This window comes from Cyprinodon tularosa, unplaced genomic scaffold, assembly GCF_016077235.1.
Source record: "Cyprinodon tularosa strain WSP-4 unplaced genomic scaffold, ASM1607723v1 ctg171, whole genome shotgun sequence".
Taxonomy (NCBI): domain Eukaryota; kingdom Metazoa; phylum Chordata; class Actinopteri; order Cyprinodontiformes; family Cyprinodontidae; genus Cyprinodon; species Cyprinodon tularosa.
Genome location: NW_024038541.1, coordinates 1,317,930 through 1,345,686, shown reverse-complemented (window position 1 = coordinate 1,345,686; position 27,757 = coordinate 1,317,930). Strand labels below are relative to the sequence as shown.

Here is a 27,757-nt window from a genome sequence, read left to right as displayed (position 1 = left end):
ACACACTTATCAGGAGTCAGGGAGGGGCTGAATTGCTCACCTTTTGGATTGTGCTGTGTGGTTAGACATGTGAAGCTAAAAGGAATGCAGCTGGGGGAAAAAAAATAACCACCTTGGGGATGTTTTTCTAAATTGTCCATAAACTTGGCCAAAACTATGCTGGTAAACCAGGATGTGTGCTTGCAATGGGTCTGTCCGCTGCATGTGTTCCCAGCTGCCCCTCTCCTTCCTCTGTGAGCAAGTCTAAAAAGGCTGGCCTTTGAACTACTCTGAAAGTGATCCATGCTGTATGGACGGAGCAGATGTGGCCTAACCTGATTTGGTTTCAATACTTCCCCACAGGAAGTTCACAAAGCCAGCAGGTCCTCCTTTGTTATGTTAGTCATTTTTCTCGGAGGGCCACTGGAGCCTTATGCCCCCCCCCCCCCCTTACAGTTGTTGCTGTATCATTTGCTTTCCCCCCTTCATCAGAGCTGTTTTGCAGATTATTCAATATTTCAGCAGCAGCTGTCATATTGTTCAGTTTCTTCCAGGAATATGAAATTTGATTTCCCCCCCCCCCCCCCCCCCCCCCCTCAACTTTTCCATTACAGATGTCTCTTATCTCTACTACATCCAGATTATTTGCAGCTCTTTGTCACAGGTATGCCCATTTTAAGCAAACAGATTGGCTTATTCAAAGACACTTTTAACTTAACACAATATTTACATTTTCTTTTACCATATAAATAGATAAATAATCATTTTACAATTTTTTACAGTTAAAAATAACATGAAATGGGTTCCTTTTAAACCTTAAATTACTTAACGTTTTGTTTCAAGATAGTAGAGCTATCGGTGTTACAGAGAGCGTTAACGAAAGGTTGGAATCTCTTAGGAAATTTTAATTTGGATTATTTTACTAGATTTAATGTTGAGCATTTGCTTTTAAAAGCTTATGGACTACATTACCCATCAAGAAAGATACGTCATATCCGATCACGAGCGGAAATCTCTGCTGCATTCACCGTCTCTGGAATAGTGTGACACGGATTCTTTGAAGTAGGAAGAATTCACTAACTTATGAATGCGACGCAACATCTCTGTAAAAGAAAAAATAATATTAATTTATACATGTTAGAAAGTATAAGCAGCATAAATGTAAGGGTATTATAATGAGCAGAATACAACATAACTAAATGAATAAAAACAGGTAACTCCTTTTTACGGGTTTTGGATATATTACTTGAATGCCTCACGAGTAGAAACGGTTTCAGTGAAACAGGGAGGAGCCGCTGGTTGTAAGCGCAAATGTAAATACATAATTCTGGACTTTGGTGAGTTTATTTTATATTTGAATCGGGGTTTAGGCCATTATTATTATAATATCAATCTATTTTTTACCACGATAAAACCATTCTCTGCCGGTAGGCAATGGTTTTGTTATTGAAAATTAGGGCCTTTCAGAGATAGGCCTTGTTAGCCTCGATAGTAGTAGTGATGCAAACGTTAAAACACATTAAAAAACAAAAATTGGATTAATTTGTTCTGACAGAAATCAATCTGCTCGATTATTAGGGGTGACTTGGTTCACGGTAATTTTAATTTAAGCCGTTGTGTGGGCTAGGCTAATGACTGCTTGCTTCCCTGTGCTGTTAGCATCTGCAGTTTTCTGCTCATTAGCCGGAAGCTTATTAAAAAATGAAGTGATTCTTTTTTTGGTTCAGGAAACTTAAGACCACTGTTTCACTGTGCGAAGAATGTACAAGAGTAGTTTTCATAAAATAACATTTTATCTATGCTTTGTTCTGACTATTCCCCCCAACAGGCTGTACTTTAAACCCAATAAATGTAAAATACAGTTGGGTTAGCTTTGTTTTATTATACATACCGTGGTTAGCACATAACATTATGTTTCCTTTAACTACCCTGTGCTAGAGATGAACAATATAAACCTCAATCATTATTACATCCATTTATAGTGGGTATTATAACGATTTTAATGAGTAATATAACTTAAAGAGATTTTAGGGATCAATTTAGCACTTAAAGCAGTCTAGATCAAATAAATCAGGAATTGCTGAATTCCTCCTCAGACAACATCTTATCTATAACAGTAAATGAGTAGTATTGTTGCAATAAAACACACTTTGATCGTTTGAATTAAATTTCTAGCTCTATATAAAATATGAATTCTTTTTTAAGAGGATTGATATAACTTTTGCTAAGTTATAGTACTATATAAAACTTTTAATGAATCACACCAGATGTGAATACACTAGTACTATCGTTTGCGTATTGCTTTTTTTTTATTGTTTAATTTTTTTTTTTTATTACATGGTGAATAACTTAATATTATAGTGATGTTTTTAAGCTTCAGTTCTTATCCTCCTATCTGAGGGTGAGTTGGGATGTTTCTCTAAATACTGTTCATAAATCTTTTTTAACCCTGTTCAGAAACATAGGGACAGAGCCATGGTGCCCTATGTCTTAGAATCTAAGAAATATGTTTCTGTTACTGTGGAATAAACACACAATTAGTATTTATTTTTGTCAAACTTGATAATCCTCCCCCCCCAACTTTTATTGTCATTACACTGTCGCAAGTACAGAGCAACGAAATGAACTCTCTGATTTAACCCATCCCCTTGGGGAGCAGTGGGCTGCCATTGTGTGGCGTTCAGGGAGCAGTATGGAGTTAAGGGTGTTGCTCAGACACCCACAGAGTGAGGCTCGAACTTAGAACCTCAGGATTCTAAGCTAATCCCAAAGTTGATAAGCCTGTAGTGATGGTTTTCTTTTAAGCAATCAGATTTATTTTTTTTATTAAAATGACTGGCTGGCCAGTTTGATTATACATATAATTTAGAATTACAACAATAATTCTTTTAATCTTTGGACATTTTCCTTTTTGAAGGCAATTTATTGAATATTAATTTGTATAAATCAGTAACACTTTCAACTTAATTCCTTGGTGTAACAAAAGGTTTGAGCAAACAGTCCAAACCAGTCCCACTTTATGCAAAGGAGACAGCAGTGGATCAAAGTTCTGTACAAATTTATAATCAGAATAACTGAATGCAGATAATGTATTTTTTTTTTTTTTGTTGCTAATGCTGTTTATATTTATACATATTCTGTTAATCACAGAATGACATCTCTTGTCAACCTGTGTGTGAACTACTATTCTTAAGGCTACCATGTTTATTTTCACTCAAAATGCAGCAATTAGAAAAAAGTTTGCATTAAACATATAGCCACATTTTTTCAATTACAACCGCTAATGTCAATGTTTTTATTGAAATAGATTGACCTAAAACTGAATAACTGCAAAGTGTAAGGAAAATGTTTCTACAACATATTATCTAAAAAGTGTGGTTTGCAATTGTATTGGTCTGTAATAAACAAATACTCTTTTGAGCCACTTCTTGCTACAGTCACAGCTGCTACTCCTGTAGTGTTTCTCTAGCAGTTTTGAACATGGAAAGGCTGATATTTTTGCCAAATTTTCTTCAGTAAACATCCCAACCTCAGCCAGAATGCATCTGTGAATATCCGTTTTTAAGTGCTATGACATGTTGGCTTTTCTGTTAATTGCAGCATTTTGCATATGAGCTAAATGTTGGTCTCATCTGAGAGAAACACTACATCCCACATGGTTGCTGATTAAACTATTGTGTTAGATTTTGCTTTATCTTTATACCTGACCTTTGATCACAGGTGTTTCTTGGTCTGCATATTGCCGTTTGTTCTCTAATGTTCCAATCTGTAAATTATCCTACGGATTTACGGAACATTTGAACACACACAGGTGAACTCTATTAGATAATTTTGTTATTTTTTTTTGGTCCTGTTTTCAATTGAGGGGTGTCAGATAAAGGTGCAGTTGAATATATTTGCACACTAAACCTTTCTTTTTAAAGAAACTATATTTTTCTTTGAAGTTTGTATTGGATAGACTGATCAGCTTCTCATGGCTTTCTCTGTTTCAGGTTCGAGTCGAAGTTGGTCGTTTCTGAACAAGGATGATTGATTTACGAGCATGGGCAGAGTATGTTGTGGAGTGGGCTGCCAAAGACCCCTACGGTTTCCTTACCACCGTCATATTGGCTCTGACCCCGCTCTTCATCGCCAGCGCACTGCTGTCCTGGAAACTGGCCAAGATGATCGAAGCACGTGACCGCGAACAAAAGAAAAAACAGAAGCGTCAGGAAAACATAAACAGGGCCAAGAGGAAGAAAGAATGAGTCCGCTGACAGGGCATCGAAGAAACAGGAGAAGCAGTCCTTAGTCCAAATAATGACATGTCCCAGCCCCATTGTAACGCAGGGTTGGTACGCATCATGTCCAGGAGGAAGGACGCTGGCCACATGGACTGGACCGCTGCGGTGGACAGTGCTGCCCGGACGGGACTCGTCCCTGTGGGACTCTGGTCAGCAGGGGGCCCAGTGCTCCTCTGCTTCCCTTTTTTTTTATACGGTTATCTGCTTTAACTTGGCAGCTGTTCAACCCCCTCACATTCCACTAACACCCCTGTTCTGTTGAAATAACCTGATGACAACGATGATAATTATCATAATGAAAGCTTTCTGATTAATAAAAAATGTCATGGTTGGTAGAATGCAATGTCTTTATTGATTCAATAATCAGTGCCTCTAAAACGGAGAACGCACATCTCTACAACGCTGAACCAGTTTTCATATCACAGATGCAGAAGTTATTCATTCAGCTATTACCAGGTCAATATACATGAAGTAAAAATGGGTACCTGTAGGTAAATAATGGAACAGTACAGAAGCGTAACTCTTATTTTTATGAAAGACAGGAATTTATTACGAATGATAAGCATCTTTTTATATTATGAAGATAACCCTTTTTTTTTTTTATTTGCTCCATCAAAACTATAGCCTCGTGAGACCATCCTGATCTTGTGAGCTCTCAAGATTTCACTCGCTAATCAGTCTGGAGACTCCGTTGAAGAAAATTTGGAGCCGTTCACCAAACGAACGTCCAATCAGCGTTGACTTTGAGGCGGGTTGAGGTGTGACGCAACGAGAAGCGCGACAGTTCAGTCTAAAGAACATGGCAGCTTCAGCCGATGAAACTAGCGTTAGCGTGGCTATAGAGCAAGTTTTATCGGAATTACACTGTATTTCTTCACTGAAAGAAGAGCAAAACACTGCTCTGGAGGCTTTTCTCAGAGGAAAAGATGTTTTTGCTCTTCTCCCGACTGGTTTCGGCAAGAGTTTGATCTATCAATTGGCTCCTCTTCGTCGTTGCTCTGTTACGTCATATGCTTCGTTGATCTGATTGGTCTATTTGGCCCGTCTATCACCAACATAGGCCAATCAGCTAACCAGTATTTTCGCCCCTTCCCAAAATTACTTCAACGGAAGGTTTCCAGATGGATATACGGAGCACATCCATCTGGCGGAGTCAGGTTATTAAAACTATAAGCCATTTCACTTTTTTTTTTATTTTTTTTATAGATTTCTTAATTAATTCTGTGTTTAAACTATCCAAAGCTCATAATCATGGTTTACAGAAGGCACCAGCCATAGCAATGAAATCCTTTTTTCAGGTATTTTGTGAATCACTGATCAGCTGATACTATTTCTGGTTTTCTGTCACGGATGTGTTTTTCCTCAGGAGTAAAAAAAAAACAAACTTGAAATCCAATAAATATCATGGAAATAGATAAACCCTATTTAAGTTCAAAGCATATATTTTTATCTGAACTTATGAAAAAGTGGTTTTGAAGTGCATGTTAGCTGTTTTAGATTATATAAATAAGTTTAAAAAAAAGGAAACTGAATTTGTCATAATTTGGTGTTTTGATTAACAGGTAATGATTTATGCATGTTGGAATTCATTTCAGGTTCTACACGTTCTGATTTATCTAAATTTGCTGCAGGTAAAGAAAATGACACCCAAACAAGCTGTGCACTAGTCCTTCATCACATTGCTGAAACAGAGCTCAGACTCAGCACTTTGGATCTGGTGAACGTTCAAAGTGAGCTTGATAAATTTTTGTAACTCAAAAGTCTGTAAATATCGAGAAACAATGAAGAAGGTTAGGTTAAAAAATCATGGATGTTTGAAATGGAAGATTAGTAGGAACCTGTTTAGCTGTACACCCCCCCTCTGCTATAAACAATGGAAGCATCATCTATAGAAACCCTGTTTTTAAATCATTAAGGCTTTTAAAAAAGAATAAATAATGAATAATCCCTTCAAATGAGGTTCCTTTGAACATAAACTTTCTCCCAGCTTTTACAGGAACTTCTCTGGTGGCTGACCTGGTAGGCAGATTATTTCATCTGTAACAGACTGGTTAATGTTTTAGTTAAGTGGACTGAAGACACTTCTTAAAGTCAGCTTTACGTTAAGGCTGGATGACCCGCAGCAGAATAACTTGGCAGCCAAGTTATGCTGATGGTGCTGCATGATGGATATTTGTGTGCATCTCTCAGGATTGAGGACTGGATCCTGACTAAACCTACTCCAAGCATAGGAGAGCAAAGGCGAAGAAAACCCCCATGATTCACAGCTGCCTACAGACATTAAGTACCACAGCAGACAAACAGGCCTTCTGCTACAGCCAAGGATTTCTAATTTGACTCATCAGTCTAAAGCACCTGCTGTGTCTTTCTGCTACCGACTTCCTGATTTGTTTTTTGTGTGCGTTTTGTTTTTTACTTGTCTGAAGATTAAGCTTTTTGGCTGCAGCCTCTAATCAGACTTTGGACATCATACCATGACTTTGTATGTTAAAATATTCATCACAGAAAGCCCCTGCTGTTGGAGCCGCTCTGGTAAAGATGCATGACCATGATCCTGGATTTTATCTGGGTATATCTAGGCCCAAAGTTATTCATATCCCTGATATCCCGACATCTAGGACATCCTGTCATTTTAACTGTATGCTTCTTGTGGCTGGAAGTATTATTAACCTTTTACTGAGACCCAATTGAGCCACTCTGCATTCACAGAATCAGCAGGTAGAGAATCTAAGAATCAAAGCCCCAAAGGTACCGTAATTACAAAAAGAACAATAATGGGTTGAATGCTCTAATGTAGAAGAGTTTTCCACAATACTGAGAAGGGGTATGAGTTTTTATAAGCATTCTTTTCTTTAAAATTTAAACATTCTTTTTATTTTTTACTGTTTCAAGATTATTATTTGATTCAAGATTATCATATGAGAGATGTCTGACTCATATCTTTCAACCTGAGGATAGCAACAGCAAATGTCAAAGCTTTTCATCTTTCACTATATTTTGTCTGTTGAATTTGCATATTGTTGATAGGTTAAAAACAATTATTTTCATTTCTGAAAGCATTATTTCATTCAAAATAGGTTAGACACCCAGTCAATGCCCCAAAAATGTGTATTTTATTAAAGCTACAGTGTGTAATAATTACAGGGATATAAAGTCAGAAATTTAATATATTATACATAACTATGTTATTTATCATCACCTATGAGCTCAGCCATTTAACCATAATATTTGCGTTGCCTTAGAATTCGTTATTTATAATTACATAGGAGCGGGTCTCGCAGCCATGGAGGCTGACATCTTTGCGCTACGGCAAGCGCAGAGGCAACAAACTAGCGATTGCGAGATCGCCCATTACGCTCGAAAATAACTACGGCAAGTTGAGAGAGATTAACTGAGACGGTACTGAACAGTAGATGGCAGTACTATGCCTGAGAAGCGTTTAGTCTGCCTGAAACCAAAGAAGAAGAAGAAGCAGGTATACTGCGCCTCAGTAACAAGAAAGGTGAACAAGGCGGCAGGCGCGAGTGACTTTGCAAACTGTTTGGCACTGTGTGGCCAAACATCAGACGAATGGAGGATCATGCCTACTCTGTATCACAACGAAAAGCGGCGGGCACCGAACCCCGTCATCTAAGAAGCGGAAACACGACGAGAATAAACGCAAGCGTGACAAGAAACGACAAAAAACACGGATCAACATTGGCACGGCATTTACACGATGGAAGTCACTGATGGAGGAAAAAGGTTTTCAAAGTGACGCTCAAGTTGCCAGTTTTCTCTTGGACAGGTAATTAATCCTATACACACAATTGTCTAATATCACTGCAGTTTTTGGAGTACAGAATGCTCAGACCTGTCTAAAACAATAACATGCTGCGTGATGATGCTGTTACTCTCCAGTATACTTATTCAGCAACGTCCCTGACGTTTCACAGGTAATGATTCAGTAATTTTCTGTAAAATAATTTTCTGGATATATACCTCGGTTACTTCTCTCCGGCTCCTTTGGAGATCTTCAAGCCTTTCTTCCTCTGCTCTCACCCCGCTGGCTCCCCTCCCTCGCCTGGCCCTAGCTGCACGCCCACCCCGGCCTCTCTGCCCTCGCCCTCTTCCTCGCCTTGTAACCCCCGTGCCACAAACAAGACTTGGACTCTGTAAACGGGGAATATATATTCTTCCAGCGAACACAATCTTGCTGTTAAACTAATGACTACAATTCCTTCGTCTGTTTATATCACCATGCAAAGCAGCTCACCAAAACGTCACAACGATGTAGAAAAAATAACGGGTATATTTATTATCTAAAGTCTACATGAAATCTATACCCTACTCAGACTAATGAAATACTATCTGTAAAATTATCTATGTAAACAAACCTCATCACTTGAGAAGGTAGGTGATTCCGACGTCGTGGAAGACATTTTGTCCCCTAACGCTTGCCGTACTGTTGGGGGGGAGAAGCGGTGGGGGGGAGACGTTCATTTTGCTGCAGTCTGGACGTTAGATGTCGCTGAAAATTACACACTGTAGCTTTAAAGCATTTTTGCTCTCCAAAGCTTTTTTCACAAATACGATATTTAAACATTGGTTTGTTTGAAAAGGTTAGAAAACATTTAAGTCCTGAGGTTCTACTTTATCTGGTTTACAGATCATCTTCCCATCCAGAATGAAGGAAAAAGTTGCCATCAGACAAAGATGTATTAAATAATTCTTCCTTGAATTTATATAAAACACTTTTTCTTTTAACAAGAACCCTGAAATATATAAAACCATGTGAGAAACTAAAAAGTGTTTAAGATCGAATCACTGTAATAAAAGAAGTAACCTCCATGTAATTCGAAAGTTTAATATAAAATCATTTCACACCCTGAGAAATTGCTTAAATGGGTTCAAATCCCAAGTTCAAACTTTTTTGATAGTGAGCTTTGTACAAACAAAAACAAAATAGAGAGGGAAAGGAAATAACATTGTAAAAGTCTATCCTTCTTTGAGAAAAACCCTGATATTAATGCTTAAACATTGCCCCAAAAAACCTAAACAATACAACAACCAGTACAATGCTTGATGAATGCTGTTTTACTAGCTGATTCATTACAGGACGGTATAGGCTTTTTAATTTTTACAAACACTATGAAATAAAAGGCAGCAGAGTTGTGATACTGGATGGATCACTATGCTCAATAATGAATTATACAGCTGCAACCGGCCCTTTAAAAAGACTTCATGATGCCCAACTCACCAGATATTACAATGATTTTGACACCTCTGGCCTACTTCATGTAGCTTTAAAAGGTTTTATTAAATATAGACAACTTCTCAGTCTTTTTAGCCCTTTGTAGTCTTGAAATAAAAAAAAGGTCTGACATTTTTTACTTTAAAAATATATATTCTTTTCTGGTTTTATTTTGTTATAGTTGATACTTTAGGTTAACACACGACTCTCCCAAGTATTCAGAAATTTTAAAGAGTACACGTAAAATATATGTTGTTGTGATTGAAAAAAAACATAAGAAAGCCAGACAATATTTGAAAGTCTTTTAAGTGTCTGATAAAAATATTTATTAAAACAAAAGAACTTCAAGGGGTTAAATAAAGAGCTTGTGGAGGAATATTAAGCTTGTCAAAGAAGTCAATGTCTCATGGAACTGGTGTCAGAACAGATGAGGTCAGGTTTTCAGCTAACAGTCATTGAAGTATTCACAATGCACACCACCAAAGTATAACATCTCATACATTCCTTTTTTTTTAAATATTCTTTTCTCAACTAAAATCTGAAGTAGAGTTATTCGTATTCCTGTCCTGGATAAATAGTTTCTTTTTTAACCTCCATAAAGCTTTCTGTGTTCCACCTGACTTTATTCCAACTGTTTTATAATTAAAGTTTGATTGAATGATTGCTACACACAATTAATCCATCATATCTTTTGAAGATGGCTAACTCCCATTTATTTCAGTTGTTATGGACACAACGCCTCCCTGCATGAGGTCAGCCACTTCCTGAAGAAAAGAGTTATAGTTTCAACCTGAATTGCTTTGAATGGAGAAAAAGTTTAACTTTGTTCACCTCTGAACAAAGTTATTCATAAATATTCTTTTGGACCGTATGTGACAATGCACAGCAAGTCTCTGCCTCTGTGGACGTCTCCACCTATTTCTTTGAGGTGGGCATCCAGGAACCTGGCTGGAACTTGTTTGCAGTGCTGGTTGGCTCCTGGCTGAGCTCCTCTTTGCCAAAAATGGCGGTGGATGCATGGCCCTTGGCTACAGTCCTTGTAGGAGTGGCCACCAGTCCCTCCTCGTATTCCTTAGCCTGAAGGGCCAGATCTTTTTCCTCCACCTCTATGGCCTTCAGCTTAATCTTCTCCCTCTGGGACTCATTCAGCATCAGCTCCTGGGTAACAAATCAAACACATTTTTTTGAGCTTTGGATTGATTAACAGGGATGTTTAAAAGCTTCTGAAATCGTTGTTAAAATTAAAAGAAGTTAATTTTAATAGTGCCTCAGCTACTTTACAAAGATGCACAGGTCAGAAAAAACATGACCATCGATGTGTGAAATGATTACCTTCTTATAAAAGCACCTATTAGTTGGAAGGATATAATGAGAAGCTATTTTGTGCTCAAAATTGCAGCTAAATTAAGATGGGAGTTAAGAGTCTGCAGCAGTTTTATATGCATCAAAAGTAAAGCCTATACCTTGATAACGTGATAATGTTTCATTAGTGGATGTAAAAAGATTTCAGATTGATTGAATAAAGAAATTAAAAACTAATTTGCTCTTTTAAAAAACAAAGATAAGCTAACAGTTTCAGTTGGATGGTGCACAGTTGAACAATAGGAGCAAACCCCAGTTATTCTTTATAATTCAACTCCATAATAGAAATGTTCAGGCACAAAAAATAAGGGAAATGATTTGTTCTTGCATTAATCCAATAATATACCTTCTGGATCATTGACACTAAAGCAGTGATCTCCATGATAAAGAACCTGTTTATACCTCCTCTACCGTCACTATAAACTGGTTAAAAACGGTAGAACTTGGTAAACTGAAAAAAGATAGGAGGCCTTTATAACATATTATCGAAATCAATTTAAATCCTGGAAATGTTTATACAACAAACAGCCCACTGGTGGAATAGTTACCCACTTGAGCCCTGCATCTAGTGTCCAGAGTGATATTAGCCTTGCCCTGTCTGAGGCGGCCAAAGAGGAAGGGAGGACTGGACATGATGCTGCTGTGTGCTGGCATAACTGAGGGACTGGGGGGGAATCTGTGGCCAAAAAGCTCTGCTTTGGGGAGGGAGACAAACATACTGAGCTGCTTTTCCAGCCTGTTAATGACAGGATTTAATCCAATCAATTTATGTTGATTTGGACCAGGAAGAGAGGGAGCGTGACAAGGGGCAGGGTAATGTGCTGGGAGTGGAGCTTTGGCTGCATCTACGTCGTCCAGCTGTCGATGGCAGAAAATTGGAAGAGAATGTTCTGGCAAAAAGAAAGGCAGGGGATGGCACTGGCTACTGGCAGGGACAGAGGACGAAGAGACAGAGAGAGTGCCTGAGCACCGGCCTTCCAAGGGATTTCCTATAGACCCACATTTCCTTGGCCAAATCATTTCCAGAATTTGTGCATTTAAAGAGCAATTTACCCAGAGAGAGGAGCGCGGCATGCATGAAAAAACTGCATGCTTTTCCTGTTCCCATCTCTGAGAGTGCCAGAAATAAAGCACAAAGAGCTGAGATGGAGGCTTGTATTGGAAAAAAGAAGTAAAGTGGGACACAGTGTCAGTGAGCCCCCTTATATTCGCAGGCTGTTTCTGCTCAGTCTCACCATCAATGCACTTCAGCTGCTGTTTATTTTAACACCTGTCCCCTAAAGTTCCAGGATTCAGTATGATAAAACAAATCAAAGCTTTTTTTTTCTTTCCAACTCTGCATGTTTCCACTCCCTTGGAGCTAGTCCCCAAGAGTCCAACCATCAGCATAGAGGGGAAACCAGAGGGGGGTTTACCTCAATGGAGGGAGGCTCCTTCCGTCTGCCTCGAATCCAAGCTGCAAGCACAGAAGACAGGAGGAAGGGGAAATAAAACACGAGTGAGAACACCCACACAACAATACGCTGCACAAAAACCTGCAGTCACATTTAAAGGCTGCGGCTCCACCATCACCGTGTAGCAAAAGAGAAAGCCTCCAAGCTTGCAGTGGGATTGGATGCAGGCTTTATGTCACTTTGTAAACTAAAGAGAAACATACAGAGATACTGAGCCTTGCAGAAGTATTCCGTCTCCTTGAACTTGTTCCATGATATGTGACCTACAATAACAGACTTTGTTTTATAAGATTTCGATTTTTTAAGTATTTCATAATTTGGAAGAGTACGGAACAAAAACCTCCAACTTTTACAAATACAAATCAGAAAAGAGTGGGTTTTTATTTGTTTCTTTAGTGCCAAGAGACTGATGTCCTTTTTCTTATTTTGAATGTAAATTGACTTATTCCATTGGCAAAGGGACTCACCTGCTCAATTCAAGAAAAGAATCCACTTATTTTAAGAAAAATTGACTTGGATGGATTTTTTTTCAGTGCTGAGCCATTTCAGTGGAGCTCTGTCTACGAATCAGGTGGTTTTTCTGCTGGAAGGTGAACCTTTGTCCCAGTCTCAGGTCTTTTTGCAGCCTCCATAGGACTATCCTTCGTTTAGCTCCAGCTGTCTTCTTATCATCTCAGCCCTCCTCTAAAGAATAAAACAGCTCGATGAGGCCACTGTGTTTCATTGCACGGATGCTGCATTCCTGTCGATGAGCAGTATTAGTTTTCCTCATTTGGTATAAATTTAAATTTGTTTTTCCAACTAAAAACCTGTATTTGTGGTTGGAAACCAATAATTTAACTTTACCTGGAATTAAAATCCTTAATTGTGTAAAGAAAACATCAAATTAAACAATTAAGTTGCTGAGGAAATATCTACCTCAAGTTAAAGGTAATATTGCTCTAACTCACATGAAAATGGGTGTGGCTGCTAAACCATGAGCCTGGCTGCTGTTGCAATTAATCCAGTCTACTACTCAATGTCCCAGAATATGAATGTCTATGACAGGAGGGCAATTGGTTTTCTAGTGAACATGTCTCTGATATCAAATCGAGAGAATTATTAAAACCTCATTGCTACAATCGTAAAAACTAAAGATTCAGCTCTAAAATATCATGAATTATAAAGCCTATCTCTGTAGTAAGATCATATGAAATTGTTATGCATTTACTCTATGAAATAAAGATTATTTTAAAATGTTGTCAATGTACATTTATGGCTCAGAATATCCTATTTTTCTTAACTTAATTTAAATGAGAAAGATCAGTTTAAAGTTTTAAGTTGGTTTAAAGTATACATTTTTTTCCCTGTTTTGCATTTAGGTCCAAAACCTTAAAGTCACTGACAACAGGACCTCCCGCCTGGGTTGGGGGCTTCTGCAGCTCCTCCAGAGCCACCACTTCTCTTTTAGCTATTCTCCAGTTAATGCCCTCCTTTCCTAGGTTTGCAGTTTCACTCTGTTCAATGTCTAGCATATTGTTTTCTAAACTTTATTGCTTTAAACTTCACCACAGCTTCATCCCCGACCTTTCTGGTGAGTTCCTTGTTCTTGGTGATGCTGTTTGTTCACTAATCCTATCCACTACTACCTACTCAGATCGGTTGGGTGCGGTTCTACAGCGTTCTCTGGCCCTCTTCTGTTGCTCTGACGACAGAGTCTGACAACCGCCATCAGTCAACGCTAATGTTGTGTTACTTTTTGGACTGTGGAATCCATCTTGCTATTAATGACCCCACCCTAACTGAGATGGTAGGCCTTTTAGGAGCAGCTGGATTTAAACTGAGATTCAATTTAAAATTTCAACTTAATCTATTACTTTCTTTCAAGTTTTCATGTCAATAATGAATGCAAAACAGCAGCCCAGGCCGCAGTCCAGGCCGGTAAGCCCCACATCTGGGAAGAAAACGCTTCCATCATTCTCCATCTCCAGCTTTCAAAGCATAGCCTCTGTCCCTGCTTTCCCTCTACAGCAGAACGTTCTCCACCACTCGCCCTTTCCTCTCCCACTGTTGAAGGAGCTCCATTTTGGCTGAGCAGAGCAGGTTAAAGGGAGCCAGAAAGAGAGAGAGCGCAATTTTGCAACTCTTGCTCCAGCTAGCATGGGGATTCTAGGCCTCTTTCATCCGTTTCTTATTTGCATCCTGATGAAAATGCATGAGGGATGGGGCGAGGCAGGATGAGGGGGTTTAAGGTGGATAAAGCCAGTCTGAGACACAGGGAACAGTTTGTATCCAGTTGTGAGACATGTGAAACACTATTTTATGGTACGGTTGTATAACACCGGCAGAAGGCTTCTTTGATAAACTCGTTCCCAGCCCCCATCCCATCTTGCAAGATGGAGAAAAAAAAACCAAATCACAGGATTAGCCGAGGTCCCAGCAGAAGAAGCCATGAGGCTGCCATTCCCTTTTATTTTTGCTGCATTTTCTGGTTTTTTTTTTTTTGAAATTTGTGATAAGTACAATATGCAGCACAGATTCTGCAGTCCAAACTTACCTTCCCACTCCATCGGAATGCTGCCCTCCATATATTCATGCTCTGCAGGATTGGCTGCCTCCACTATCCGCTTGGCACGAACATGCCTCCCTGGAAAGGGACAAAAAAAAAACAACAAAAAACAAAACGATTCAAAAGACAGCAAGTGTGATTTGATGAGGTGTTCGCCAATGTTGCACACGAAATGCAAAGGGATATATAAACACAAAGCAGTCCAGACACAATGCTCTCCAGACACACAGACGAATGCACGCAGGGATGACAGCGCTGTGACAGGCCATGGATGATTACCCCGTGGCCCTCGGGCCCTTCTCCTCAGATCTCGCTGAGTGGCTCCAAATCTGGGCTAAGCCTTTATGCAAATCGGCCTTTCCTTTAACCGAACCAACCACGGCCCCCCTCCAACAGCTACCTCTTCCAATCACAGCGCCCTGGCTAACAATGCCCTCCAAAATCAACATCAAGCACAGCAGGAGACAAAAGAGGTCAGATATCAGAGGGAACAGGAGAGGCATGAGCTGCTTGGAATATTAAGTGCTCCTTCTCCCTATCTGTATACAGCACGACGCTCGCTGGCAGCAAGGCCACTGCCAATTATTTTGGTCAAATCTGCTGATTAGGCAGGTTTAGCTGGCACGTGGTGACATGGAGACGGCGACCAAAGGAGAGGGAGGGGAACTACGGAGACAGGAGAAGAAAGAGCCCATTTTCGTAGGGCCTCCTTTACCGTCGTCATGTTCAAAAATAACAAGTTCTGTGTTTCCATAGTTTCTCCTCTAGCAGGTAGTCAGATGTCTATCTGTGAAAGGATGAGGCGAGGAGGGAGGAGGAAGAAGCAGAGAGAGAGAGAGAGAGAGAGAGAGAGAGAGAGAGAGAGAGAGAGAGAGAGAGAGAGAGAGAGAGAGAGAGAGAGAGAGAGGGAGAGTGATGATGCATGGCGAACATGGCTTGAAGGAGAAAAATGTATGGGCAAGGAAAACAACACGCTCCAAAACACAGACAATCTGTCAGGATTCCATCACTATCGCTCCGCAGCTCACTGGACATGGACAAATGGAGACCAGCAGCACCACGTGCACCGCAGACTGATGGCCTTAATGTTTGCTTCAGCCATAACAGATAGCTTTGGCACTGGGATGGATAAACGATGGCCCTCCAAAGTGACAAACTGAGTTCTGTTTACGAGCCTTAGTTTCCCCCCCTTGAAAGTCAGCGCCTGTGCTTTTCTGTAATTATGTCTTGTGAGGATGCTTCTTTTCCATACTTTATCCACCCCGTGCAGTAATCAGGTCAGCTAATTAGGCTAGTAATGCTTTAGTTCTGCCTTGGTTCCCACCAGATTGAAGCTAAAGGGCCTAGCAGGCTCCAGCCCTGCATGTGGCTTCATGTCTCTGATATCCAAAACCCAGCTTTCTGTAAAACTAAACTAATCAGGATCAAAATCAACAACACGATCCTTAAGTTAGCTAACAAGTAAGATCTTGGATGTTTCTTGAGAAACAAAATTCTAGAAGCTTTGCCTACATAGCGCAACCAAAACAAGTGCCAGCAAACAAAAGGCTGCAACTCTAGACGATTCTAAATTAGGCGTTTAACAGGTATGCTAATTATAAGCAGATCATATCCATATTTGCATCAGGAGTGGGTGGCAGCAGAATGTAATGGGAAAATTGCATCAAAGTCCCCTCATGTGATGTGCTTAGTGAGCTAATACCTAAATAATCTGCATAAAGAAGGGAGCTTACCTTTCTCTGCATCCCTTACCCAGGATTGTTATGACAAATACCATTTGTTTTGGATCCTCCCAGCATGTTTGAAATGGGAGGATCCAAAATCTGTACAAACTGTATTTGGATTTTAAATAGTTACAACCACAAACCTCAGTGTGTTTCATTGGGATTTGATGAGATAGACCAACACAAAGTGGTAAATTATCATGAATACTGCATCTAAATTCAGTCCTTTAACCCTCAAGATTTATCTAGATTAAAAATGCAGCATTAGTGTCAGTGGACAAAAAGAAGCCATTTGACATTTAGTAGGCAACACAGCATACATTCCAATTCACAGGAAAAACAATCTAGGAATGACTAAAAAGTTCTTTGATTAAGCCTATTTACCCTTAATTTGAGAAGTTGGATGAGATTTGCCAATTGAATCAGTATTTTTACTCTTAAAATAACACAATTAGATAATATGCATGTGAAATAAGACAATACAACAGTTTTTTTTTTTTTTCAAATGTAAAGTGTCTCACTTACCTCCTAAATTAAAAAATGCAGTTATTTTAAGTAAAAAATGACTTATTTAGATTTCAGTTTTTTTTTGCTTTGTTAAGCAAGGAGATCTGATTAAATGAGCCCAATGCTGAACTTTCATGCCTGCATGCAAAATACTGTATAGCCTAACGCTAATGCTTCACGAAAAGCTAAAACAATGGCCACAAATAAACATGGTATGGAGAGCATCATGCTGTAGGGCAGCGGAGCAGAGTTTAAGGGAAGAGTTTTTTTTCTCATGTTGGTGCAGCTACATTCCACATATAAAATACCAATAAGAGTATTTGTCAAGACAAAAATACATTCTGCATTCAAGTTATTTTGCAAAGAAGAATGTGCAAAAATATTTTGTGCAAAGAAGTGTTAAGGTGGTAGAAAACACCTGAAAAATACTTGCAGTTGTAGATGAAACAAATGTGGTTCTAAAAGGCAATAATTTAAGGGGCTGAATACAGAGCCATTCTATCATATTGAGATTTTTTTTTTTTGCGTTTAAAATGTTTGAAACAATGTAGCCTTTTGCTGCCATGTAGCTTTTTGCTTCATATTTGCAATATCAAAGTACTTCGTGTGGGTTGGTAACATTAAATTCAACTAAAATACCTTAAAATTAGAGGTGGTAATGGGGGAAAAAAAGGTTTAAGAGGGGAAGATCCTTTTGCAAGACACTGCAGAAAGTGACACTGGATATAAACTAGATGCAACAGACCTTTGGAAGCTTTGGAGGCAGGACATTTGAATTTATATTTTTTGGTAACCAGATCTTAAAGATTTTAGATGCACAAACAAAACAAACACATTCAAATGTCATTTAAAAGAAACCTTGACCAATCTCACATATTCAAATATTTAATATATTGAAATTAAAATCTGAAGCAAATCTTACTTGTTTGTAAAAATAATATAAAATCCAGAAGAATCGATAATCTACGAATTAAAAAAAAGGTATAGTAGCTAAATAGTCGTATGTTAATGATGTTATGTGATGTTATTGCTGGCACATCCAATCACCAGTTTGCAGTCTATCCATCAGCTCCACAGCACTTTCTGCACCTTCCACAAGAGACACAGAGAGCTATGAAGGGTTTTAGGAGCTCACAATCTCAGCGGGACCCCTCATGACATGTCTGCCTCCTCATCATTCACTAGGGAGAAGCCTATTTACTAGGCAAATACACACCTGTACACACACACAAGCACACAACTGGCTAGAGAGCAAGGCAGATTAACCTGAGGGACAGGAGTGAGGACGCTGCCTCTTTACCGTGAAGGACAAACGCAGCGCCGCCTTGGAGAGGAGGGGGAGGGTCCAGCGGCAGGGAGGAATGAAACCCCACAGCATAAATATTCATGAGCCATCTCACCTGTCTGAGCACAACTCATCTGTGAGGCTGGCTGTGAATCCTTGGGGGAGGGGAGAGGAAAAGGAAGGGAGGAAGGAAGGATGCAGGAGTGGGATGGGATGGGTGAGGGGGGTTGCTGTTGCAGAGGTACCTCAATCCTTCCCATTCGTTAAAAGAAGACATGATGCGCTCGGAGGGCTGCTCCTTGAACCCTGAACACACCCCACTAAACTCCATCACCTGCTTCAACACCCACAGCCCCCCCACCCCCCAACAATCTCACACATCAGCTCCCCTGTGGGTACAGCTGGGGGCGGCCCGAGAGGTTCTTCACCTCTACAGCGTCATCCAAACATCTTTCTACGATCTATTTTGCTGTGCCTTGTTTTTCTCTGTACTCATTTTTTTTTCTTGCAGAAAAATAAGTCAGGGGGAAAAAATGTTACTCAACAACAGCTGAAGAGATTCCTTGAAACTAACTGAAACCATCAGATTGAGCTCTGTGCACTTGACTCCAACAGGTAGATTATGTCACTACTGCCCTTCTCTAGCAGCAATGACATTTACATCTTTAAAAACACCTTTTCATCTGTGTTGTACGAGAACAGAGAACAAGACAGCAGAATCAGACCCAGTCCCTTAGGTTTGTCCCTTGTCAGCCTCCAGCCTCTTCTTTTGAGGAGTACCAACAAGTCACTACACAATCCTGGCATTAAAACAAATAGAAAAATACAAGAGTAGCCCAACAAAATAAATGATCTAGATAACCAGATAGACTCCCATTCTTCAGGGTAGATATCATGCATGTTTTAGATGTGTCCCTAACAACAGTGAGAGAGCCTGTCGAAGAAGTCATCGTCTGCATCTTGGACTACTTCCATGTTAAAACGTGTATCTTTGTGTTGGGCTTCAATTACAACCTGCCTGAAAATCAGAAGTGTGAAAGAAGTGTGGGCTCACTGTGCAAACTAGAAATTTGATTCTGTGTTGCCATCGATCCTGGAAGGACGTTAATATTATCCTGCAGTCTGTATTTCACCAAAGAGGGAATTCCAAAAAAGGGACTCACCTGCAGACAAGTGTTGCTGCATGTGCAACTTTTACCAAATGAGCAAAAGACTAGGAAACAATGATAAATCAAGCTAAATATGCTAATATCAATATGTCAAGTCAAATTTTAGGGATGTCCAAGTACACTTTTTCATTTCCAATATGATACCGATACTGATATCGAAAATATCAGACATTTGCGATACTGGCTGATTGAATCCGATATCAGTTTTTTTGCTAATATCAGACCGATATTCAATATTATTATAGGATTGGGACATCCATATCAAATTCTCCTAAAAGAAAAAATAGAGGTATAAAAAGTAGTTTGAATAAACATTTTAATTTTTTCCCCCCTAAAATTTATTAAACATGAATTTACAGTCAATTTCAGAAGGCCTTCATAAGTGAAATACCAGGTTAAGTATCCTTTAATGACTACTTCAACAGAAACAGGAAATGTATAAAAGACGCAGAAGACACCCATATGACCAACTTTGATGAAATCCTAAGCTTTATAAAAATCTACTGAATTCCATACTCAGTCAGTTCTATTTTCAGCCTATTTAGAAAATATTTTTAGGGAGCAGGTTTGCATTTAATATGGGTAATTTAAAGCTAAGAAACCCTAAGCCAAGAAATCAAAAGGGTAAAAAAACCAATTTAATATCACTTAATATTACATAAAGCCCTCACAAATGATCTGACTAAACTTAATGACCTCTTCAGGCTGAAAGTAATTGGTAAGAAAATAATGTCACAGCTTTTAGCAGAATATTTTTAAATATTACCTGGGTTCTTTGTTATTTTTTAAATTATAATTGAGATGTTAACCTTTTTGATTTAAAGTGTATGTTTAAGAAAAATTATAATTACTGTAAAGTTTCAACAGAACACTTTTTTTTTCCTGATTTAAGAAAAATCTTTAGAGGTAAACATGGCCGTCTTAGACTTAGATCTTCCACCAGAGGGCAGAAGATGGATCAATAATTGGATACAGCTGGTAATAGAGAAAAGTACAACGAAGGGAAGAGCTGTAGATAAACATATCTAACAAAAATGATAAGTCATGTATTAGCTATAGTCCCATGGTGTTGAGAAAACAGGAAATTGTAACATTGTTTAATATTGCAATTCTCTCATCAGTGTGAAAAATCTACATTTTTCTCCCTTTAGATGAGGTCTAGCTCCTCATCAGGTCTGGCTGCCAGCAGCAATCAAAATCCATCCATAGATTTAATATAAACTAGTGTAAATTGCAACTACCGTACATTGAACTTTGACTGGGTTTACAAGGATGAACACAATATAGCAATAAGAGCAGGTTTTATAGATTGTGCAACTCTAAGTTGAAAAAAGTGTCAATAAGATAATTCTGATCTAAATGGTGACACATCTGTAAAGAGGGCAGCATTTTAAACCTCACAGGATGATGATTAAAAAAATCTAACTAAAAGGCATTCTTGATGAAGAAGGCATTTCAGGCAGTATTCAGCAAAGTTTAACCATCTCCAGCTGAGCCGCGTGTGAGGAATGGGTGAACGTATGCATCTTAACAGGCAGCCTCATGAAGATGGAGCGATCCAATGAGCATCGCTGATACATGCGGGCAACCGCGCGCCAGTATGGACGCCCTCTGTTCTCCCGCCCAATTCCTTTTCCAGGAGGAAAACATAAATCACAGAAGGGATGTGTGAGGCCCGTAACCATGGTTACCCATTATCCTAATGCCTAGTGATGTGAGATGAGGTATAGAGGAAAAAGGCGGGTCATTGTTTTCCATTGGAGATGCCTGGGTGGAGGGGTTGCTGCTGCAGATCGGTTTTATTCATTTGTTGAGCTTTGAGAATTTTATATTTTATAGTAAAATCTCAGATGCACTCTGATTTTGTTCAACTACATCTAAAGGAAGGAAGGCAGACCAACATAAAGGTGGCAGTGGCCCACTCTGTCTCAGACCACCAATTCTTACCGAGTTACTCACCACCCCCCCAAATGGCTTGTAAAAGGAACTAGGGCAGAACAGGAAGTCAGGATCCTTTGTGAGGCTATGGAGCAGTCTGGACCCCCCTTTCCTTTCCTTCCTCTACACCTCCCGTGAGGCCCATGTGTCTGTTGTCCACAGACCTAGCTGTCCACCCCTTTCTGTTTACCTTTAATCCTCCCATGGTGCCCACCGCTCTCTTTTTCCGTCCATTACACCTTTAAAATCCAGCTCTCTCTCACCATTAAACCACCTCCTCCATTTATTCACCCACTCATTTCCCCCTTTCTGTCAGAAACCTTCCTTTCACCCTCACTCCATCCTTTCTTTCTCTCAGCCCGCTCTATAATTTCACCCCAATATGTCAGCACCTTCTTTGTTCTTTGTCACTCACCCCATGTACCCCACCTTCTTTTCCACCCTTCAATAGTTTCCCCTGGTCTTATCTCTTCTCCTTTCCCTTTCCTCGTTGCCTTATTTCTCTCTGCCTGTCTGCTTTATTAAAATATTCTGACTTGAATGAGCAGCGGCAGGCTCCCGGAGCCGTCTGTTACTGTGCCTTACCTGTCTGTCAGCTTTCCAGGTTGAGTTTCTGACCGACAAAGAGTCCTTTGGTGTCAAAACAAATCTAGGCCAACTGAATATGATCATTTTACATTAATGCAATCCTTCCGTAACTTTGTATGTCAGACTGAATGTAAAAACAACAATCGAATAGAAAATACTTCACTATTTCCGGAAATTATCCATAATTTGAATTTCTTTGCCAATAATACTTCCAACTGTTTTTCTCTCCAGCAGGTTATCATATTAACAGACAAAAAACATTACCCGATTATTGTTAAACAATAATTTCAGCTCAGCTGACCTGGTTGGAGAATTTATGCAAACATTGGTTTTCAAAGCACTGGCACTGATTTGGAATTGTTTTTTTTTCTGTTTCTGCTAACATACATCTAGCACCAAATGAAAATTTTCATGATCTCCACGTCATAGTTGGCAAATGCTCTTTGAAACTCAACCACATAAATACATTTACAAATACTCACTGCTTTCCAAAAGTAATACTGGGCATGTCCCAGAGCATTCCCAGTAACAGCAATCCTACCTATTCTATAATGATCTTCTACAAGTTATGAGATTCATCACAAAGGTAAGACACCCTTTTAAGGTTAACGGCAGGGCAAACAAAACTGAAGAACAGAGACATGTTGTGATGTCTTACCATAATCCACCTGAAAAGATACCTTTTTAGTTATTTTAATCTATTTTAATGTTAACTTTAGGTCTCAAACAACCAGGATACCTCCTTTCCCAATAATATAATGCTAGCTGTGTCCTCAGCTTTGCAATATATAGTTGAAATTGTCCTGCTTATCAGTCTATATGGATGACCCTTTTTTTTCACTTCACCAAAGCTTTATCCCTGACCTGTCTGTGGCCTCCACAGAACATTTGGACTTAGATCAAATTAAAAGCAACAAGGGGACATTTGGAAACTCTTGCTTGTACTCTATCTTGTTTTAGGATGATCAGATCAAATGGCTGCCTTACTGATTTTCCCTTCCATCTCACAATTTGGACTACTGTGTGTTGATCTGTAGCCTTAAAGATTCACTGAGGATTTTGCCACAAAATGTGGAAAAAACTTCATGGAGCATGAAAACTGCAAGACGCTGCAAATATCTCCAGCTTCACTGCAGATAGGCAGCCTTTAATTGACCTTCACAACACTTGAACCCCCGTCACTGGATCACAGCCCACTTGGATTGGTCTGCCACTGAAAACAAATACAGCCGCCCTCACATTTTCAGCATCTATTTCTTCAAACGTCTTTTTAATGAACAAGAGAAGTCACTCCATGATGAGCCACAAGACGCACATGCAAATACGCTCTTGGCAAGACGCACAGAGCTAGATGAGCTAAACCCTATAACGATTAAACAACCTTCATTTAAACCCCCACGCATTGAATCGTCGCTGATCAATTAGCATGATTTACAGTGGTGGCTCTGGACACCGACGCTCCTGTAAACACTGACTCTGTGTCCTATGGTGGGATAGACCTTCCTTCATCACGCCCAGGGGATGACTTGTGGCAGAATGAACAGCCATTTGGACCCTCATCCCTTTCCGCTGTGAGTCTTTGGGTGGAAATATGAGGCTTGAATCAACACTCTGATGACACTCAGCCATCTGTTGTTGTGTTAAGTGTGTTGGGGCATGAAGTGGAGAGAAAACACACAACTAATGATTTGTTCCCCCTCCTCCCAACTTTCCTTTAAAATACAAATGTGAGGTGTGCAGCTGTCGTTGTACATTAATGGACACACTAATGCAGAAGAACACACCTCCTTCCTCGGTCCCCTGGAAATAGCAGAACTGAGCCCTATTTCACTTCATAGAACCAAACTGGGGAATCTAATAAATAATAGACAGAGAGCGGGAGGGGAGTTAGCGATACGATGACAAGTCAATGCCTCTTTTCTCTCTAGTACACCTCCAAAGCACCTCTGAGTCTCCTCCATTCTTCACATGGCGAACGGAGACCAATGGATTAAAACTGCATAGCGCACACACACACACACGGCTAAAACGAACAGCTCTAAAAATACATCCCTTTCACCGAGACATGAAAGGAAACTGCCTTTCCCCTGTCCGGTATTGAGCAGCCATTGATTCCAAGACAAAGGCTACACCTCCTCAAAGAGGTAAGAAAAAAATAGCAATCATACAGGCAATTATTTTCAAATGTGCCTGCAGCAGCCGATAATGTCAGCGCGCCTCTCTCTTCCCTAAATAAGAAGAGGGGAGGGAAGGGAAGAGGAGGCGGGCGTCTGTGCTGCAGGTCTGGGTGCTGAAGACGAATGAGCCCATCAAGAGAGCGCTCAGACTTTCATCTGGGCAGCATGACACGGCGCCCCCATGCAGCGCGAGCCAGAGCTGGACCTGCAGGATAGAAGCATTCAGATAAAGACTATGTCAGCTAGTCTAGATTCTCAGGTCAGCTCAGGGAAACAGCAGCAAGGCAAAGACTTTCTAAGGCCTGTTGCCTTACTTGTAGGCCAGACGCACGGGGACTCCTCAGCCTATATAATAGCTCTGTGTACGCGCTTTGGAGCTTCTAGACCAGAAGCAGATACAGCTTTCCTTTCACTCTATCTGCAAGTCTGTCTTATACCCATGGCCTTTCATTTTGATGATAACCAACATCTGAGGATAGGGGTTTAGAAGGCTCTCTGCTGGGTCTATCCCTCCATGCTACTTTTTTGAATAGAAATCTTCACTGGATTCACTTCAAAGGAGGAAAAAAAATCTAGAGACAGTGATTCAAAGGAGGAGCAAAGAAAAAAAGCACAACCCAAAAAAAGTTGTTGAAATCAAATCAGATAAATACAAGAAAGTGCCAAACCACAAAAAAAAGGAATATTTACTCAATCATGGCAGCCATTATAATCATACAACCGGCTCGGAGAATTCCTTACGCCCCAGTTTTCAAAAGTTAACGGATGGCGAGAGGTAGAAAATGGGAGCAGCAGAGCATGGGTAAATGTGGAGTGATGGACAAACGGGTAGACAGAGCGAGGAGACAAAAGACAAAGAAACTCCTTACCTACTTGGAGCAAAACTTATGTGTTTGAGTGAAAAGCCCTGCGGCCTCTGCCTTAAGGCCCTGAGTCCATGCCTGGCCTATCACTTTAAGATCAAAAGCTAGCTCTTGCAAGACATATGGACTGAATAATGAATATGATTTAGTTCCACAAGGTTGAAAGGAGAGAGAATGATGTAACCCTTGCACTGTATACCCTTGATGTTCATTATAAATGCAAATACCAGCATTTATTTGGGACCGCCTGCTGCTTAGACTTGTGTTTACCGCAACCTTTATAAAAAAAAAAAATGTTTGTTACACAAACCAGCTAGCCTTTCTGTAGCTGTCAGTCTCTGCGATGGGACAGTGCATACATTAGCCTGTAAGCATAGTAGAGAGCAGCTTTTGTGATGTCTCATTTGAATAGGTTGACAGGCGGATGTTGGTGGGTAGGTGGCTGGTAATGAATTATAAATATGAGATGGGTAAGAGACTTCACCCCCACGCAAAAACTGCTGAGGAAAGGTGAGTCAAAAAAAGTCAAACTCAGCCAGAGAAAAAGGAGACTCTCAATCTGCAAGGGGCGGATGCTTCCACAGCATGATATCGTGGTGAAGCATTGTTCAAGCTAGATAAGGTATGTGTGATTGAGATATATGGAGGTAGATCGGTCTTAATTATCACAAATGCACATATGTGAGTCATGCATACACTGGACAAGATCCACACATGCACAGAATGATTTACGTAAAAAACAAAACAATCCACACAAACACAGAACAAGGGCCACACGTGCACAGAACAAAATTCACCATTTCTGGTCCATAAACAATTATAAATAAAATTATAATTGTTAATTTAATTTAAATAAATTAAATGTGGGATCTGGGGATAGCCATCCCACGTGGAGGACTTTCTTGTGAACGGGTTATACACGGGAGCATTGTGATTGGTGGCAAACCATCCCCCATTTAAAAAAAATAAAATTGTGTATCGAAGCACCTCAGGAGAGTCTCAAAAATCCACACACAAATGCAGGGAAGTTTAAAGACTACTGATAATTTGTAATTTCCTTTTTAATTGTTTATGGACCAGAAATACTTTGGTGAGTCTTGTTCTGTGCATGTGTGGATCTTGTGTGCTTGCTTAAATCGTGTTGTGCATGTGCAGATCTTGAGCTGTGTGTGTGTGTGGATTTTTTGTGCTTGTGTGAATCTTGCTGTGCATGTGTGGATCTTTCCCTGTGCATGTATGAATCATATATGTGTATTTGTGAAAATTGAGACCAATCTAGCTCCATATTTCTAAAAGTCAAGGTGCATCTAAATACATTGCTACTTTGCAAGAAATGTGACAGTGTGAGGCCCACATATAAAGTCCTGTACCGACAGCAGCAGATGTTCAATCTGTGTCATGTTGGTCATGATCATCGCCTCCAAACTTCAAATTTGTATAAACCAATATATAGTTTGCAATATATATTTGAAATTGTCTTACAACAATATTGAAATATTGTGTACTTTTCACAATAGAGTTTGCAATAAAGCTCAGCTCTATGCTTTTATATGGGGAAAAAGTCTGATTTTAATCTCAGAATTCTGACTTTTTTCTCAGAATTCTGATCTTAATCTCATCTTTTTCCCATATTAAACAGAAAGAAAATTTAAAAATAAGTTTTTTTGGACACACTCAACCTGTTAAGTACGGAAGAGGATTAGGGCCACTGTAAAAAATGTTAACAGCTTTTTAAATTTTATTTCAGTTTTATATGGGAAAAAAGTCTGACTTTAATCTCAGAATTCTGACTTTTTTCTCAGAATTCTTACTTAAATCTCACTTTTATCCCATATTAAACTAAAATAAAATTTTAAAATCTTAAGAATTCTGACTTTAATCTCAGAATTTTGACTTTAATCTCAGAATTTTGACTTTAATCTCAAAATCCTGACTTTAATCTCAGAATTCTGACTTTAATCTCAGAATTCTGACTTTAATGTCAGAGTTCTGACTTTAATGTCAGAGTTCTGACTTTAATGTCAGAGTTCTGACTTTTTTCCTATATAAAACTGAAATAAAACTTAAAAATCAGTTAACTTTTTTTTCCAGTCTTCTTCCGTAGCATGCAGCTCTGACTCCAATGTGGATTAATTTGCGACCTAAAACAGTAGCTTAATATCTGACTGATTATTTTTATAAAACGGTAACGCCATCTAGCTGCAATAATGTAGAACTACGACTTTGAGAGACTAAGGACAGAAGGAGCCTGGGTAAGGTTAATGTCATAATATACAGCAAACAACCACATTCGTTTAAATAACTTACTCAGTTGCTTTATTGTTTTTTTTTTTCTGAGTAAGAATTCACTGAAAACTCGTTAGTAGCCTATAAATGCAGCAGAAACTTAAGAGTTTAAGTATACCTGTCCACGTCTTCTGTTCGGGGATTAGGTAATATCTATTTCCCAAATGATCTGTCCCGACGTGTTCACGCACTACCCCAAAAGTTCGCCGTAGGAGGCCACCAATCTTGCTCATCTTTAGCGGACAATTCGGGGGTTCTGGAAAGAAATGTTTCCTCTTGGAACAGCACGCAGGTCTATGGACGCTCACGTTGCTACGACACAAACCCTGCCGTGTCATGATTGGCCATTTTTACAGCTCCA

General features: G+C 39.6%; 2 protein-coding genes across 2 annotated transcripts; one reads left to right on the top strand and one right to left on the bottom strand.

Annotated features, from left to right (window-relative positions):
- The first annotated feature begins 1,160 nt into the window (after nt 1–1,160).
- On the top strand, nt 1,161–4,600 carry smim15 (small integral membrane protein 15). Its single transcript, XM_038281444.1, has 2 exons — nt 1,161–1,316; nt 3,972–4,600. Exon 2 carries the CDS (start codon nt 4,005–4,007, stop codon nt 4,224–4,226), a length of 222 nt encoding a protein of 73 aa, XP_038137372.1. The 5' UTR covers nt 1,161–1,316; nt 3,972–4,004; the 3' UTR covers nt 4,227–4,600.
- A 4,942-nt stretch (nt 4,601–9,542) lies between these two features.
- Nucleotides 9,543–27,749, bottom strand: ndufaf2 (NADH:ubiquinone oxidoreductase complex assembly factor 2). The gene is made up of 4 exons (XM_038281471.1): nt 27,515–27,749; nt 14,848–14,937; nt 12,273–12,313; nt 9,543–10,653 (listed from the first exon to the last, which is right to left on the bottom strand). The coding sequence occupies exons 1-4, from the start codon at nt 27,732–27,734 to the stop codon at nt 10,411–10,413; spliced, it is 594 nt and encodes a 197-aa protein (XP_038137399.1). The 5' UTR covers nt 27,735–27,749; the 3' UTR covers nt 9,543–10,410.
- Nucleotides 27,750–27,757: the final 8 nt, after the last annotated feature.